The sequence below is a fragment of the Taudactylus pleione genome, unplaced genomic scaffold (assembly GCF_031769625.1).
Source record: "Taudactylus pleione unplaced genomic scaffold, aTauple2 ptg001431l, whole genome shotgun sequence".
Classification (NCBI taxonomy): Eukaryota; Metazoa; Chordata; class Amphibia; order Anura; family Myobatrachidae; genus Taudactylus; species Taudactylus pleione.
In genome coordinates this window covers 58,556-77,053 of record NW_028285830.1, presented here as the reverse complement: position 1 = coordinate 77,053, position 18,498 = coordinate 58,556, and the positions used below count along the sequence as shown (strand labels likewise).

At 49.1% G+C, this 18,498-nt stretch overlaps 1 protein-coding gene across 6 annotated transcripts in view; it reads left to right on the top strand.

Annotated features, from left to right (window-relative positions):
* The window catches only part of MCOLN3 (mucolipin TRP cation channel 3), a 96,954-nt gene that overhangs the window by 74,107 nt on the left and 4,349 nt on the right, over window positions 1-18,498 (top strand). For all 6 annotated transcript variants that reach the window (XM_088463706.1, XM_088463710.1, XM_088463707.1 and 3 more), the window contains exons 10-11: window positions 17,922-18,023; window positions 18,340-18,462. In XM_088463706.1, the coding sequence (XP_088319832.1) occupies window positions 17,922-18,023; window positions 18,340-18,462 (225 nt within the window). The remainder of the gene's footprint in view (window positions 1-17,921; window positions 18,024-18,339; window positions 18,463-18,498) is intronic.

The window sequence follows — 18,498 nt, the reverse complement described above, 5'->3', positions numbered from 1 at the left end:
TCCATACACATACCTCCGATAGGCCAGAGCGCTTCAGGGCTGTAATATGAGTAATGGTACATACTGTCAGCCTGTGCTGTGGGGTCCCTGCTATAACTTCCATACACATACCTCCGATAGGCCAGAGCGCTTCAGGGCTGTAATATGAGTAATGATACATGCTGTCAGCCTGTGCTGCGGGGTCCCTGCTATAATTTCCATACACATACCTCTGATAGGCCAGAGCGCTTCAGGGCTGTAATATGAGTAATGATACATACTGTCAGCCTGTGCTGTGGGGTCCCTGCTATAACTTCCATACACATACCTCTGATAGGCCAGAGCGCTTCAGGGCTGTAATATGAGTAATGATACATACTGTCAGCCTGTGCTGTGGGGTCCCTGCTATAACTTCCATACACATACCTCCGATAGGCCAGAGCGCTTCAGGGCTGTAATATGAGTAATGATACATACTGTCAGCCTGTGCTCCGGGGTCCCTGCTATAACTTCCATACACATACCTCCGATAGGCCAGAGCGCTTCAGGGCTGTAATATGAGTAATGATACATACTGTCAGCCTGTGCTGCGGGGTCCCTGCTATAACTTCCATACACATACCTCCGATAGGCCAGAGCGCTTCAGGGCTGTAATATGAGTAATGATACATACTGTCAGCCTGTGCTGCGGGGTCCCTGCTATAACTTCCATACACATACCTCCGATAGGCCAGAGCGCTTCAGGGCTGTAATATGAGTAATGATACATACTGTCAGCCTGTGCTGTGGGGTCCCTGCTATAACTTCCATACACATACCTCCGATAGGCCAGAGCGCTTCAGGGCTGTAATATGAGTAATGATACATACTGTCAGCCTGTGCTGCGGGGTCCCTGCTATAACTTCCATACACATACCTCTGATAGGCCAGAGCGCTTCAGGGCTGTAATATGAGTAATGATACATACTGTCAGCCTGTGCTGTGGGGTCCCTGCTATAACTTCCATACACATACCTCCGATAGGCCTGAGCGCTTCAGGGCTGTAATATGAGTAATGATACATACTGTCAGCCTGTGCTGCGGGGTCTCTGCTATAACTTCCATACACATACCTCCGATAGGCCAGAGCGCTTCAGGGCTGTAATATGAGTAATGATACATACTGTCAGCCTGTGCTATGGGGTCCCTGCTATAACTTCCATACACATACCTCTGATAGGCCAGAGCGCTTCAGGGCTGTAATATGAGTAATGATACATACTGTCAGCCTGTGCTGTGGGGTCCCTGCTATAACTTCCATACACATACCTCCGATAGGCCAGAGCGCTTCAGGGCTGTAATATGAGTAATGATACATACTGTCAGCCTGTGCTGCGGGGTCCCTGCTATAACTCCCATACACATACCTCCGATAGGCCAGAGCGCTTCAGGGCTGTAATATGAGTAATGATACATACTGTCAGCCTGTGCTGCGGGGTCCCTGCTATAACTTCCATACACATACCTCCGATAGGCCACAGCGCTTCAGGGCTGTAATATGAGTAATGATACATACTGTCAGCCTGTGCTGTGGGGTCCCTGCTATAACTTCCATACACATACCTCCGATAGGCCACAGCGCTTCAGGGCTGTAATATGAGTAATGATACATACTGTCAGCCTGTGCTGTGGGGTCCCTGCTATAACTTCCATACACATACCTCCGATAGGCCACAGCGCTTCAGGGCTGTAATATGAGTAATGATACATACTGTCAGCCTGTGCTGTGGGGTCCTGCTATAACTTCCATACACATACCTCCGATAGGCCACAGCGCTTCAGGGCTGTAATATGAGTAATGATACATACTGTCAGCCTGTGCTGTGGGTCCCTGCTATAACTTCCATACACATACCTCTGATTGGCCAGAGCGCTTCAGGGCTGTAATATGAGTAATGATACATACTGTCAGCCTGTGCTGTGGGGTCCCTGCTATAACTTCCATACACATACCTCCGATAGGCCAGAGCGCTTCAGGGCTGTAATATGAGTAATGATACATACTGTCAGCCTGTGCTGTGGGGTCCCTGCTATAGCTTCCATACACATACCTCTGATAGGCCAGAGCGCTTCAGGGCTGTAATATGAGTAATGATACATACTGTCAGCCTGTGCTGCGGGGTCCCTGCTATAACTTCCATACACATACCTCCGATAGGCCAGAGCGCTCAGGGCTGTAATATGAGTAATGATACATACTGTCAGCCTGTGCTATGGGGTCCCTGCTATAACTCCCATACACAAACCTCCGATAGGCCAGAGCGCTTCAGGGCTGTAATATGAGTAATGATACATACTGTCAGCCTGTGCTGTGGGGTCTCTGCTATAACTTCCATACACAAACCTCTGATAGGCCAGAGCGCTTCAGGGCTGTAATATGAGTAATGATACATACTGTCAGCCTGTGCTGTGGGGTCCCTGCTATAACTTCCATACACATACCTCCGATAGGCCAGAGCGCTTCAGGGCTGTAATATTAGTAATGATATATACTGTCAGCCTGTGCTGGGGGTCCCTGCTATAACTTCCATACACATACCTCTGATAGGCCAGAGCGCTTCAGGGCTGTAATATGAGTAATGATACATACTGTCAGCCTGTGCTGTGGGGTCCCTGCTATAACTTCCATACACATACCTCCGATAGGCCAGAGCGCTTCAGGGCTGTAATATGAGTAATGATACATACTGTCTGCCTGTGCTGCGGGGTCCCTGCTATAACTTCCATACACATACCTCCGATAGGCCAGAGCGCTTCAGGGCTGTAATATGAGTAATGATACATACTGTCAGCCTGTGCTGTGGGTCCCTGCTATAACTTCCATACACATACCTCTGATTGGCCAGAGCGCTTCAGGGCTGTAATATGAGTAATGATACATACTGTCAGCCTGTGCTGTGGGGTCCCTGCTATAACTTCCATACACATACCTCCGATAGGACAGAGCGCTTCAGGGCTGTAATATGAGTAATGATACATACTGTCAGCCTGTGCTGCGGGGTCCCTGCTATAACTTCCATACACATACCTCCGATAGGCCAGAGCGCTTCAGGGCTGTAATATGAGTAATGATACATACTGTCAGCCTGTGCTGCGGGGTCCCTGCTATAACTTCCATACACATACCTCCGATAGGCCAGAGCGCTTCAGGGCTGTAATATGAGTAATGATACATACTGTCAGCCTGTGCTGTGGGGTCTCTGCTATAACTTCCATACACATACCTCCGATAGGCCAGAGCGCTTCAGGGCTGTAATATGAGTAATGATACATACTGTCAGCCTGTGCTGCGGGGTCCCTGCTATAACTTCCATACACATACCTCTGATAGGCCAGAGCGCTTCAGGGCTGTAATATGAGTAATGATACATACTGTCAGCCTGTGCTGTGGGGTCCCTGCTATAACTTCCATACACATACCTCCGATAGGCCTGAGCGCTTCAGGGCTGTAATATGAGTAATGATACATACTGTCAGCCTGTGCTGCGGGGTCTCTGCTATAACTTCCATACACATACCTCCGATAGGCCAGAGCGCTTCAGGGCTGTAATATGAGTAATGATACATACTGTCAGCCTGTGCTATGGGGTCCCTGCTATAACTTCCATACACATACCTCTGATAGGCCAGAGCGCTTCAGGGCTGTAATATGAGTAATGATACATACTGTCAGCCTGTGCTGTGGGGTCCCTGCTATAACTTCCATACACATACCTCCGATAGGCCAGAGCGCTTCAGGGCTGTAATATGAGTAATGATACATACTGTCAGCCTGTGCTCCGGGGTCCCTGCTATAACTTCCATACACATACCTCCGATAGGCCAGAGCGCTTCAGGGCTGTAATATGAGTAATGATACATACTGTCAGCCTGTGCTGCGGGGTCCCTGCTATAACTTCCATACACATACCTCCGATAGGCCAGAGTGCTTCAGGGCTGTAATATGAGTAATGATACATACTGTCAGCCTGTGCTGCGGGGTCCCTGCTATAACTTCCATACACATACCTCCGATAGGCCAGAGCGCTTCAGGGCTGTAATATGAGTAATGATACATACTGTCAGCCTGTGCTGCGGGGTCCCTGCTATAACTTAAATACACATACCTCCGATAGGCCAGAGCGCTTCAGGGCTGTAATATGAGTAATGATACATACTGTCAGCCTGTGCTGCGGGGTCCCTGCTATAACTTCCATACACATACCTCCGATAGGCCAGAGCGCTTCAGGGCTGTAATATGAGTAATGATACTTACTGTCAGCCTGTGCTGTGGGGTCCCGCTATAACTTCCATACACATACCTCCGATAGGCCAGAGCGCTTCAGGGCTGTAATATGAGTAATGATACATACTGTCAGCCTGTGCTGCGGGGTCCCTGCTATAACTTCCATACACATACCTCCGATAGGCCAGAGCGCTTCAGGGCTGTAATATGAGTAATGATACATACTGTCAGCCTGTGCTGTGGGGTCCCGCTATAACTTCCATACACATACCTCCGATAGGCCAGAGCGCCTCAGGGCTGTAATATGAGTAATGATACATACTGTCAGCCTGTGCTGTGGGGTCCCTGCTATAACTTCCATACACATACCTCCGATAGGCCAGAGCGCTTCAGGGCTGTAATATGAGTAATGATACATACTGTCAGCCTGTGCTGCGGGGTCCCTGCTATAACTTCCATACACATACCTCCGATAGGCCAGAGTGCCTCAGGGCTGTAATATTAGTAATGATATATATTGTCAGCCTGTGCTGCGGGGTCCCTGCTATAACTTCCATACACAAACCTCTGATAGGCCAGAGCGCCTCAGGGCTGTAATATGAGTAATGCCCTATTTGCTGACAGTATATCGGCAAGATAATGATCAGAACAAATCCATCAGTGAGTCTGCAGAAGTCCATAGAGAGCCTGTGGTTAGTAACAGGGCACACAGTGCCCCACACATGCCATCATTAGATAACCCATGGCTGACTTACTCCTAACCACATGCCCAAACCCGGCCCCAACCCATCTACCCTCATTTACGAGTGGAGGCTCTCTCAGATTTCAGTAGGCTAATGCCCCTGTTTGGGAATAGAGAGTACCACCAAAATTGTTACTGTTGGAATATATGTAATGCTCCTCATGTCCAGTTCTGCTGTAGCCGATACATAAATATATATGTACTAGTTTAATGGACACGTCATATGCTGGGTCACCTGAATCTCCACCCTCCTTGGCTCCGCCCCCTCTCTGACTGGTACCACCCCTCGGCTGTCCTCCTCTTCCAAAACATGCCCCCGCTACAGGGGGCAGGGCTTGTGATATCACAGCAGCTCAGAAGACTGCGATCTCAGCTGTTGCTATGCATCACTCGCCATAGGACACTATCCTACGAAAGGATTTCAGCTGTTTGCAGCAGAGCGGGGAGGGAAGACTGTTCTTCTTAGTAGGGTTGCATTGAAGTTCAACACAAAACAATGTTTTTTACCCTAACGGTTCTCATCTGACATTTTACATTTTGAGGTTCAATGTCTGATAACATATATGCGTATAAATAGAAAATCCCGCTATAGTAATAGTGACCTCTCTGCGGTTGGAACCAGAACTTATTTCTGCTTTGTGTAAAACGTGTAAACATAAAGGATGAATACAGGTCGTTCTAAATCCGTAACCGGTTTACTGGACAGAATGTCCCATCACACTCTCAGTGCTTCCCTGCTCTCACAATACGCTATTGTATGACTGGAACACAAAGCAGAGCAGATGACAGACGTGACCTCAGTATAAGAATTCATCAACTTTATCACCAGGTTTAATTTTCCGTTTTAAAAATAAAAACTTCCAACCATATTGCTGGCGGTGTAATTATATGTATAAGCAAAGTGACGGGAGAGGAGTCATCTGGTTTCCCGACGTCTTTGCAGTTACCAGGCTAAGCGCTGGCAGAGCGCTGATGTGATGAGGCAGCGCTGGCCGAGCCCTGATGTGATGAGGCAGCGCTGGCCGAGCCCTGATGTGATAAGACAGCGCTGGCAGAGCGCTGATGTGATGAGACAGCGCTGGCCGAGCCCTGATGTGATAAGACAGCGCTGGCAGAGCACTAATGTGATGAGACAGCGCTGGCAGAGCGCTAATGTGAGGAGACAGCGCTGGCAGAGCGCTAATGTGACGAGACAGCGCTGGCAGAGCGCTAATGTGATGAGACAGCGCTGGCAGAGCCCTGATGTGATGAGACAGCGCTGGCCGAGCGCTGATGATGTGATGAGACAGCGCTGGCAGAGCGCTAATGTGAGGAGACAGCGCTGGCAGAGCGCTAATGTGATGAGACAGCGCTGGCAGAGCGCTAATGTGATGAGACAGCGCTGGCAGAGCGCTCATGTGTTGAGGCAGCGCTGGCCGAGCCCTGATGTGATGAGACAGCGCTGGCAGAGCGCTGATGTGACGAGACAGCGCTGGCAGAGCGCTGATGTGATGAGGCAGCGCTGGCAGAGCACTGATGTGATGAGGCAGCGCTGGCCGAGCCCTGATGTGATGAGGCAGCGCTGGCCGAGCCCTGATGTGATAAGACAGCGCTGGCAGAGCCCTGATGTGATAAGACAGCGCTGGCAGAGCGCTGATGTGACGAGACAGCGCTGGCAGAGCGCTGATGTGATGAGACAGCGCTGGCAGAGCGCTGATGTGATGAGACAGCGCTGGCAGAGCGCTGATGTGATGAGACAGCGCTGGCAGAGCTGTGATGTGATGAGACAGCGCTGGCAGAGCGCTGATGTGATGAGACAGCGCTGGCAGAGCTGTGATGTGATGAGACAGCGCTGGCAGAGCGCTGATGTGATGAGACAGCGCTGGCAGAGCGCTGATGTGATGAGACAGCGCTGGCAGAGCGCTGATGTGATGAGACAGCGCTGGCAGAGCGCTGATGTGATGAGACAGCGCTGGCAGAGCCCTGATGTGATGAGACAGCGCTGGCAGAGCCCTGATGTGATGAGACAGCGCTGGCAGAGCGCTGATGTGATGAGACAGCGCTGGCAGAGCGCTGATGTGATGAGACAGCGCTGGCAGAGCGCTGATGTGATGAGACAGTGCTGGCAGAGCGCTGATGTGATGAGACAGCGCTGGCAGAGCGCTGATGTGATGAGACAGTGCTGGCAGAGCGCTGATGTGATGAGACAGCGCTGGCAGAGCGCTGATGTGATGAGACAGTGCTGGCAGAGCGCTGATGTGATGAGACAGCGCTGGCAGAGCGCTGATGTGATGAGACAGCGCTGGCAGAGCGCTGATGTGATGAGACAGTGCTGGCAGAGCGCTGATGTGATGAGACAGCGCTGGCCGAGCCCTGATGTGATGAGGCAGCGCTGGCCGAGCCCTGATGTGATAAGACAGCGCTGGCAGAGCGCTGATGTGATGAGACAGTGCTGGCAGAGCGCTGATGTGATGAGGCAGCGCTGGCCGAGCCCTGATGTGATGAGGCAGCGCTGGCCGAGCCCTGATGTGATAAGACAGCGCTGGCAGAGCCCTGATGTGATAAGACAGCGCTGGCAGAGCGCTGATGTGACGAGACAGCGCTGGCAGAGCGCTGATGTGATGAGACAGCGCTGGCAGAGCGCTGATGTGATGAGACAGCGCTGGCAGAGCGCTGATGTGATGAGACAGCGCTGGCAGAGCTGTGATGTGATGAGACAGCGCTGGCAGAGCGCTGATGTGATGAGACAGCGCTGGCAGAGCTGTGATGTGATGAGACAGCGCTGGCAGAGCGCTGATGTGATGAGACAACGCTGGCAGAGCGCTGATGTGATGAGACAGCGCTGGCAGAGCGCTGATGTGATGAGACAGCGCTGGCAGAGCGCTGATGTGATGAGACAGCGCTGGCAGAGCCCTGATGTGATGAGACAGCGCTGGCAGAGCCCTGATGTGATGAGACAGCGCTGGCAGAGCGCTGATGTGATGAGACAGCGCTGGCAGAGCGCTGATGTGATGAGACAGCGCTGGCAGAGCGCTGATGTGATGAGACAGTGCTGGCAGAGCGCTGATGTGATGAGACAGCGCTGGCAGAGCGCTGATGTGATGAGACAGCGCTGGCAATTAGCCATTATTTCCTTCTTGGTGATGGTGAGAGTGGAGAATATTCAGCACTGAAGTGAGGGAGTGGGTGAGGCCACGTTGATATTCATATTTTCTAGGCCACAAGTGTGACCCAACTACTGAGACCTGAAGGCTTCAAAGTTCACGCTTTATGCAACTGAAATAATAATATTATTATTATTATTATTAACATCTTTTTATATAGCGCCAACATATATATCCAATATAAAAATTCTTCTAGTACCATATAGGGCCATACATCAACAAGATGACACCAACATGCATTTCATTACTCCCAAGTCGCCCGCTCCGCTCTGCACAAGATCTGCGTCCCTCACCCACTCACATCACCTGCTCCCAGGCACGGTTACAGGACTGGGGGCCTGATTCAGAGATGGACGGTATTTCAGAGCCGCACACGAGCTAAAGCTGCAGGAGGCGTCTGAAGAGAGGAGACGCCTCCTGTCAGCATCTGCAATCTCAGCGCTGCGACCGATGGCGCAGCCTGGGATCACCATCGCGATGTTCCTCAGCATCGGCCACCTGAGTAAGCCTCAGTTTATGCAGGCCATCCGGCTTCTGTCTGCTTGTAAGGCCAGGAAGTCTGTATCCATGGACGCAGACCCTGTCCTCAGCACTCCCAGAAAAGGGGGTGACACATCTCCGTTTCCAGGAACGCAGGTTATCGCCGTCCACGCACCGCCCCCCAAATACTTCTGCCAGGCAGAGACTTGGGGGAACTTTGGCCCTGATTCCGACCCACTCGCGAGCGGCTGTCCGCTCGCAAGTGGGTCGATGGTCTGCACTGTGCATGCGCACGACGGAGGGAGCTCCGTCGTGCGCATGCGCGAGACGCGACGAGCGAAGGACTTTCCTTCGCTCGTAGTGTCTGATCAAAGGGGGCGTGCTGTCGATGTTGATTGACAGCACGCCCCCTTTGGTGGGCGTGCCGGGGGCGTGCCTGCCAGACGGAGGCGTTCCCAAGGGAATGCCTACCGTCAGAAGCCGGCCCCACTGACATCACTAGTGATGTCAGTGGGAGTGATTTTGGCTCCGATAGAGCCAAAATCACTCCTGGCCTTGCGGTTGAGAAACTCAACCGCAGGCTTCTGCTCGCAGTGGCGATATCGCGACCATCATCCTGCACGCTCGTATAGGCTGTGGGTGGTGACACACAGCTATACGAGCGTCCAGGAGGACGCTCCATATTTATGGAGGTGGGCCCTGATTCAGAGCGAGCGCTCTGGTCAGAGCGTCCGGCTCTGAATCAGGGCCTTTGTGCGAGATCACAGGACTCATCCTGCACATGCACAGACTCACAAACATGGGAGATGTGCGCTAACCATTGGGCTAGAGTACATCTCTGAATCAGGCCCTGTATTCGGGTTGCACCCACCCTTTGGAATGCCCTCCCACGCACAATAACACTTTCCTCTAGTCTCCAAACCTTCAAGCATTCCCTGAAACTCACCTCTTCAGGCAGCTTATCAGATCCCACAACCACCATAAGCTCTTCCGCAAATGACGTCCCCTCTACACAGTTCACACAAAATCTGCATGTGTTCTTTCCATACTCAAAAACCCTCTGACCGCAGGCCTAAACTGCTGCCACCATGCTGGATAACTGGACAGGCAACTAAGCACTCTGTACCTCTATCTTTTTGAACCAATATTCAATATGTATCAATGCCTATTTCAAAGCGAGCCTGCGAGCAGGGCCCTCTTACCTCTTCGTCTGTCTGTTATTACTCAGTCTTGTATTATTACTGTTCTAGTACTGTTTTCTTCCCAATTATAAAGTGCAGCAGAATGTGTTGGCGCTATATACAATATATATATATGTTAATTACACTAAGTAGACAAAAGTGATTGGACAGTGACAGCAAATAGATCAGTGACATGTTATAGTGATGTCAGTACTGTGTAGGTCACCACGTGCAGTGAGATGTTATAGTGAGGTCAGTACTGTGTAGGTCACCACGTGCAGTGAGATGTTATAGTGACGTCAGTACTGTGTAGGTCACCACGTGCAGTGAGATGTTATAGTGACGTCAGTACTGTGTAGGTCACCACGTGCAGTGAGATGTTATAGTGAGGTCAGTACTGTGTAGGTCACCACGTGCAGTGAGATGTTATAGTGAGGTCAGTACTGTGTAGGTCACCACGTGCAGTGAGATGTTATAGTGAGGTCAGTACTGTGTAGGTCACCACGTGCAGTGACATGTTAGTGAGGTCAGTACTGTGTAGGTCACCACGTGCAGTGAGATGTTATAGTGACGTCAGTACTGTGTAGGTCACCACGTGCAGTGAGATGTTAGTGAGGTCAGTACTGTGTAGGTCACCACGTGCAGTGAGATGTTATAGTGAGGTCAGTACTGTGTAGGTCACCACGTGCAGTGAGATGTTAGTGAGGTCAGTACTGTGTAGGTCACCACGTGCAGTGAGATGTTATAGTGACGTCAGTACTGTGTAGGTCACCACGTGCAGTGAGATGTTAGTGAGGTCAGTACTGTGTAGGTCACCACGTGCAGTGAGATGTTATAGTGAGGTCAGTACTGTGTAGGTCACCACGTGCAGTGAGATGTTATAGTGATTTCAGTACTGTGTAGGTCACCACGTGCAGTGAGATGTTATAGTGAGGTCAGTACTGTGTAGGTCACCACGTGCAGTGAGATGTTATAGTGACGTCAGTACTGTGTAGGTCACCACGTGCAGTGAGATGTTAGTGAGGTCAGTACTGTGTAGGTCACCACGTGCAGTGAGATGTTATAGTGAGGTCAGTACTGTGTAGGTCACCACGTGCAGTGAGATGTTATAGTGATGTCAGTACTGTGTAGGTCACCACGTGCAGTGAGATGTTATAGTGAGGTCAGTACTGTGTAGGTCACCACGTGCAGTGAGATGTTAGTGAGGTCAGTACTGTGTAGGTCACCACGTGCAGTGAGATGTTATAGTGAGGTCAGTACTGTGTAGGTCACCACGTGCAGTGAGATGTTATAGTGACGTCAGTACTGTGTAGGTCACCACGTGCAGTGAGATATTATAGTGATGTCAGTACTGTGTAGGTCACCACGTGCAGTGAGATGTTATAGTGATGTCAGTACTGTGTAGGTCACCACGTGCAGTGAGATGTTAGTGACGTCAGTACTGTGTAGGTCACCACGTGCAGTGAGATGTTATAGTGATGTCAGTACTGTGTAGGTCACCACGTGCAGTGAGATGTTATAGTGACATCAGTACTGTGTAGGTCACCACGTGCGGTGAGATGTTATAGTGACGTCAGTACTGTGTAGATCACCACGTGCAGTGAGATGTTATAGTGACGTCAGTACTGTGTAGGTCACCACGTGCAGTGAGATGTTATAGTGACGTCAGTACTGTGTAGGTCACCACGTGCAGTGAGATGTTATAGTGACGTCAGTACTTTGTAGGTAACCACGTGCACTAAGATATTATAGTGATGTCAGTACTGTGTAGGTCACCACGTGCAGTGAGATGTTATAGTGATGTCAGTACTGTGTAGGTCACCACGTGCAGTGAGATGTTATAGTGACGTCAGTACTGTGTAGGTCACCACGTGCAGTGAGATGTTATAGTGACGTCAGTACTTTGTAGGTCACCACGTGCACTAAGATATTATAGTGACGTCAGTACTGTGTAGGTCACCACGTGCAGTGAGATGTTATAGTGACGTCAGTACTGTGTAGGTCACCACGTGCAGTGACATGTTATAGTGACGTCAGTACTGTGTAGGTCACCACGTGCAGTGAGATGTTATAGTGACGTCAGTACTGTGTAGGTCACCACGTGCAGTGAGATGTTATAGTGACGTCAGTACTGTGTAGGTCACCACTTGCAGTGAGATGTTATAGTGAGGTCAGTACTGTGTAGGTCACCACGTGCAGTGAGATGTTATAGTGATGTCAGTACTGTGTAGGTCACCACGTGCAGTGAGATGTTATAGTGAGGTCAGTACTGTGTAGGTCACCACGTGCAGTGAGATGTTATAGTGACGTCAGTACTGTGTAGGTCACCACGTGCAGTGAGATGTTATAGTGACGTCAGTACTGTGTAGGTCACCACGTGCAGTGAGATGTTATAGTGACGTCAGTACTGTGTAGGTCACCACGTGCAGTGAGATGTTATAGTGAGGTCAGTACTGTGTAGGTCACCACGTGCAGTGAGATGTTATAGTGAGGTCAGTACTGTGTAGGTCACCACGTGCAGTGAGATGTTATAGTGAGGTCAGTACTGTGTAGGTCACCACGTGCAGTGAGATGTTATAGTGAGGTCAGTACTGTGTAGGTCACCACGTGCAGTGAGATGTTATAGTGAGGTCAGTACTGTGTAGGTCACCACGTGCAGTGAGATGTTATAGTGATGTCAGTACTGTGTAGGTCACCACGTGCAGTGAGTTGTTATAGTGAGGTCAGTACTGTGTAGGTCACCACGTGCAGTGAGATGTTATAGTGACGTCAGTACTGTGTAGGTCACCACGTGCAGTGAGATGTTATAGTGACGTCAGTACTGTGTAGGTCACCACGTGTAGTGAGATGTTATAGTGAGGTCAGTACTGTGTAGGTCACCACGTGCAGTGAGATGTTAGTGAGGTTAGTACTGTGTAGGTCACCACGTGCACTAAGATATTATAGTGATGTCAGTACTGTGTAGGTCACCACGTGCAGTGAGATGTTATAGTGACGTCAGTACTGTGTAGGTCACCACGTGCAGTGAGATGTTATAGTGACGTCAGTACTGTGTAGGTCACCACGTGCAGTGAGATGTTATAGTGACGTCAGTACTTTGTAGGTCACCACGTGCAGTGAGATGTTACAGTGACGTCAGTACTGTGTAGGTCACCACGTGCAGTGAGATGTTATAGTGACGTCAGTACTGTGTAGGTCACCATGTGCAGTGAGATGTTATAGTGAGGTCAGTACTGTGTAGGTCACCACGTGCAGTGAGATGTTATAGTGACGTCAGTACTGTGTAGGTCACCACGTGCAGTGAGATGTTATAGTGACGTCAGTACTGTGTAGGTCACCACGTGCAGTGAGATGTTATAGTGAGGTCAGTACTGTGTAGGTCACCACGTGCAGTGAGATGGTATAGTGAGGTCAGTACTGTGTAGGTCACCACGTGCAGTGAGATGTTATAGTGAGGTCAGTACTGTGTAGGTCACCACGTGCAGTGAGATGTTAGTGATGTCAGTACAGTGTAGGTCACCACGTGCAGTGAGATGTTATAGTGACGTCAGTACTGTGTAGGTCACCACGTGTAGTGAGATGTTATAGTGAGGTCAGTACTGTGTAGGTCACCACGTGCAGTGAGATGTTATAGTGAGGTCAGTACTGTGTAGGTCACCACGTGCAGTGAGATGTTATAGTGACGTCAGTACTGTGTAGGTCACCACGTGCAGTAAGATGTTATAGTGATGTCAGTACTGTGTAGGTCACCACGTGCAGTGAGATGTTATAGTGACGTCAGTACTGTGTAGGTCACCACGTGCAGTGAGATGTTATAGTGACGTCAGTACTGTGTAGGTCACCACGTGTAGTGAGATGTTATAGTGAGGTCAGTACTGTGTAGGTCACCATGTGCAGTGAGATGTTAGTGAGGTCAGTACTGTGTAGGTCACCACGTGCAGTGAGATGTTATAGTGACGTCAGTACTGTGTAGGTCACCACGTGCAGTGATTACTGCAGACACCCTTCATGGCAAACTGGCCACAAGTTCCTGGGCAGCAGCAGGCGGTATGTAGAGTTAGCGAGAACATCTCTATCCTTCTCGTTTATTGCCTTCACAAACATGTGTCTGACGCAGGAGCGCACCATTTCACTTGCCCGATCACTTTTGTCTAGTGTAAAATAGTAATATTATTATTTCACTTGTGTAAAGCGTGAACTTTGAAGCCTTCAGGTCTCAGTAGTTGGGTCACACTTTTGGCCTAGAAAATATGAATATCAACGTGGAGGTCACCCACTCCCTCACTTCATTGTTGAATATTCTCCACTCTCACCATCACCAAGAAGGAAATAATGGCTAATTGCTGATCTGAAGCTGTCTCATCACATCAGCGCTCTGCCAGCGCTGTCTCATCACATCAGCGCTCTGCCGTCGCTGTCTCATCACATCAGCGCTCTGCCAGCACTGTCTCATCACATCAGCACTCTGCCAGCACTGTCTCATCACATCAGCGCTCTGACAGCACTGTCTCATCACATCAGCGCTCTGCCAGCACTGTCTCATCACATCAGCACTCTGCTAGCGCTGTCTCATCACATCAGCGCTCTGCCAGCACTGTCTCCTCACATTAGCACTCTGCCATCGCTGTCTCATCACATCAGCAGCCTGCCAGCGCTGTCTCGTCACATCAACGCTCTGCCAGCGATGTCTCGTCACATCAGCGCTCTGCCAGCACTGTCTCGTCACACCAGCACTCTGCCAGCGCTGTCTCATCACATCAGCACTCTGCCATCGCTGTCTCATCACATCAGCGCTCTGCCAGCACTGTCTCATCACATCAACGCTCTGCCAGCGCTGTCTCATCACATCAGCAGCCTGCCAGCGCTGTCTCGTCACATCAACGCTCTGCCAGCGATGTCTCGTCACATCAGCGCTCTGCCAGCACTGTCTCGTCACACCAGCGCTCTGCCAGCGCTGTCTCGTCACATCAGCACTCTGCCAGCGCTGTCTCATCACATCAGCACTCTGCCAGTGCTGTCTCATCACATCAGCACTCTGCCATCGCTGTCTCATCACATCAGCGCTCTGCCAGCGCTGTCTCATCACATGAACGCTCTGCCAGCGCTGTCTCGTCACATCAGCACTCTGCCAGCGCTGTCTCATCACATCAGCACTCTGCCATCGCTGTCTCATCACATCAGCGCTCTGCCAGCACTGTCTCATCACATCAACGCTCTGCCAGCGCTGTCTCATCACATCAGCAGCCTGCCAGCGCTGTCTCGTCACATCAACGCTCTGCCAGCGATGTCTCGTCACATCAGCGCTCTGCCAGCACTGTCTCGTCACACCAGCGCTCTGCCAGCGCTGTCTCGTCACATCAGCACTCTGCCAGCGCTGTCTCATCACATCAGCACTCTGCCAGTGCTGTCTCATCACATCAGCACTCTGCCATCGCTGTCTCATCACATCAGCGCTCTGCCAGCGCTGTCTCATCACATCAGCACTCTGCCAGCACTGTCTCATCACATCAACGCTCTGCCAGCGCTGTCTCATGGTCAGTGACCCGAGACAGTGTGAGAGGTCTGGAGACAATAAGGTAATTTCTGCGTCCCCTGCATAGAGATCATACTTACAGGGCATCCGGAAAGTATTCACAACGCTTCACTTTTTCCACATTTTGTTATGTTACAGCCTTATTCCAAAATGGAATAAATTCATTTTTGTCCTCAAAATTCTACACACAATACCCCATAATGACAACGTGTAAAAAGTGATTTTTCAATTTTTGCAAATTTTATTTAAAAAAAAAAACAACAACTAAGGAATCACATGTACATAAGTAGTCACAGCCTTTGCTCAATACTTTGTTGATGCACCTTTGGCAGCAATTACAGCCTCAAGTCTTTTTGAATATGATGCCACAAGCTTGGCACACCTATCTTTGGGCAGTTTTGCCCATTCCTCTTTGCAGCACCTCTCAGGCTCCATCAGGTTGGATGGGAAGCGTCGGTGCACAGCCATTATCAGATGTCTCCAGAGATGATCAATCGGATTCAAGTCTGGGCTCTGGATGGGCCACTCATGGACATTCACAGAGTTGTCCTGAAGCCACTTCCTGTGATATCTTGGCTGTGTGCTTAGGGTCGTTGTCCTGCTGAAAGATGAACCGTCGCCCCAGTCTGAGGTCAGGAGCGCTCTGGAGCAGGTTTTCATCCAGGATGTCTCTGTACATTGCTGCATTCATCTTCCCTCTATCCTGACTAGTCTCCCAGTTCCTGCTGCTGAAAAACATCCCCCACAGCATGATGCTGCCACCACCATGCTTCACTCTAGGGATGGTATTGGCCTGGTGAAGAGCGGTGCCTGGTTCCCTCCAAACATAACGCCTGGCATTCACGCCAAAGAGTTCAATCCTTGTCTCATCAGACCAGAGAGTCCTTCAGATGCATTTTGGCAAACTCCAGGCGGGCTGCCATGTGCTTTTTACTAAGAAGTGGCTTCCGTTTGGCCACTCTACCATACAGGACTGATTGGTGGATTGCTGCAGAGATGGTTGTCCTTCTGGAAGGTTCTCCTCTCTCCACAGAGGAATGCTGTAGCTCCAACAGAGTGACCATTGGGTTCTTGGTCATCTCCCTGACTAGGGCCCTTCTTCACCGATCGCTCACTTTAGACGGCCGGCCAACTCTAGGAAGAGTCCTGGTGGTTCCGAACTTCTTCCATTTACAGATGATGGAGGCCACTGTGCTCATTGGGGTCTTCAAAGCAGCAGATATTTTTCTGTACCCTTCTCCAGAGTTGTGCCTCGAGACAATCCTGTCTCGGAGGTCTACAGACAATTCCTTGGACTTCATGCTTGGTGTGTGCTCTGAGATGCACTGTCAAATGTGGGACCTTATATAGACAGGTGTATGCCCTTCAAAATCATGTCCAATCAACTGAATTTACCACAGGTGGACTCCAATTAAGCTGGTGGAACATCTCAAGGATGATCAGTGGAAACAGGATGCACCTGAGCTCAATTTTGAGCTTCATGGCAAAGGCTGTGAACACTTATGTACATGTGATTTCTTAGTTTGTTTGTTATTTTATTAAATTAGCAAAAATCTCAAAAACACTTTTTACACGTTGTCATTATGGGGTATTGTGTGTAGAATTTTGAGTACAAAAGTGAATTTATTCCATTTTGGAATAAGGCTGTAACATAACAAAATGTGGAAAAAGTGAAGCGCTGTGAATACTTTCCGGATGCACTGTAGTTGCTGACTTCAATTATTTTATGTATATTAATAATATACAGTACTGTGTTATGAAGGCAAAGGGTGGTCACACCAAATATTGATTTGATTTGGATTTTTAACAATATCCAGTCAGGTTATCAGTGAACAATGCACTTTACATAACCAAGTATAGTAATCCCAGTATGTCTCTACATAACCAAGTATAGTAATCCCAGTATGTCTCTACATAACCAAGTATAGTAATCCCAGTATGTCTCTACATAACCAAGTATAGTAATCCCAGTATGTCTCTACATAACCAAGTATAGTAATCCCAGTATGTCTCTACATAACCAAGTATAGTAATCCCAGTATGTCTCTACATAACCAAGTATAGTAATCCCAGTATGTCTCTACATAACCTAGTATAGTAATCCCAGTATGTCTCTACATAACCAAGTATAGTAATCCCAGTATGTCTCTACATAACCTAGTATAGTAATCCCAGTATGTCTCTACATAACCAAGTATAGTAATCCCAGTATGTCTCTACATAACCAAGTATAGTAATCCCAGTATGTCTCTACATAACTAAGTATAGTAATCCCAGTATGTCTCTACATAACCAAGTATAGTAATCCCAGTATGTCTCTACATAACCAAGTATAGTAATCCCAGTATGTCTCTACATAACCAAGTATAGTAATCCCAGTATGTCTCTACATAACCAAGTATAGTAATCCCAGTATGTCTCTACATAACCAAGTATAGTAATCCCAGTATGTCTCTACATAACCAAGTATAGTAATCCCAGTATGTCTCTACATAACCTAGTATAGTAATCCCAGTATGTCTCTACATAACCAAGTATAGTAATCCCAGTATGTCTCTACATAACCAAGTATAGTAATCCCAGTATGTCTCTGGTACAGAGCCTGACCAGTTATGACGTGTGCAGTATTCTCCTGGGGACATCTACGCTGCTGGTCTGGCTGGGCGTCATCCGCTACTTAGGATTCTTTCAGAAATACAATGTAAGTGCTCTCTGTTCCCTTCTTCCTGCTATTTCCAATTTCTGTGACATTAGAAATATGTTATTTAAATGTGCAGGTTCTTCTATAATGTCACAGCTCATTCTGTCAATTATATTTGTATAAGTTATTCCGCAAAATTTATTTAGCACTAATTACTGTTATATTGCATATATTATAAACCGCAATGGAGTAAGGCGGCCACGAGCTGCTAGGTTACCATGGTCTTTGTATTCAGCTGTAAGTAAGCGTTGGGATACTCAGAACACAATATATACGGTTATAGTTCCATCCTTGTATCCTCCCCGTCATTGTACAGCTGCTGATCCTGACGCTGAGGGCGGCTCTTCCTAACGTGCTCCGCTTCCTATGCTGCGCCGCCATGATCTATCTCGGCTACTGTTTCTGCGGCTGGATTGTGCTAGGGCCCTATCACACTAAGGTAATGTAGCGGAATGATTTAACCCTTCACTGTATC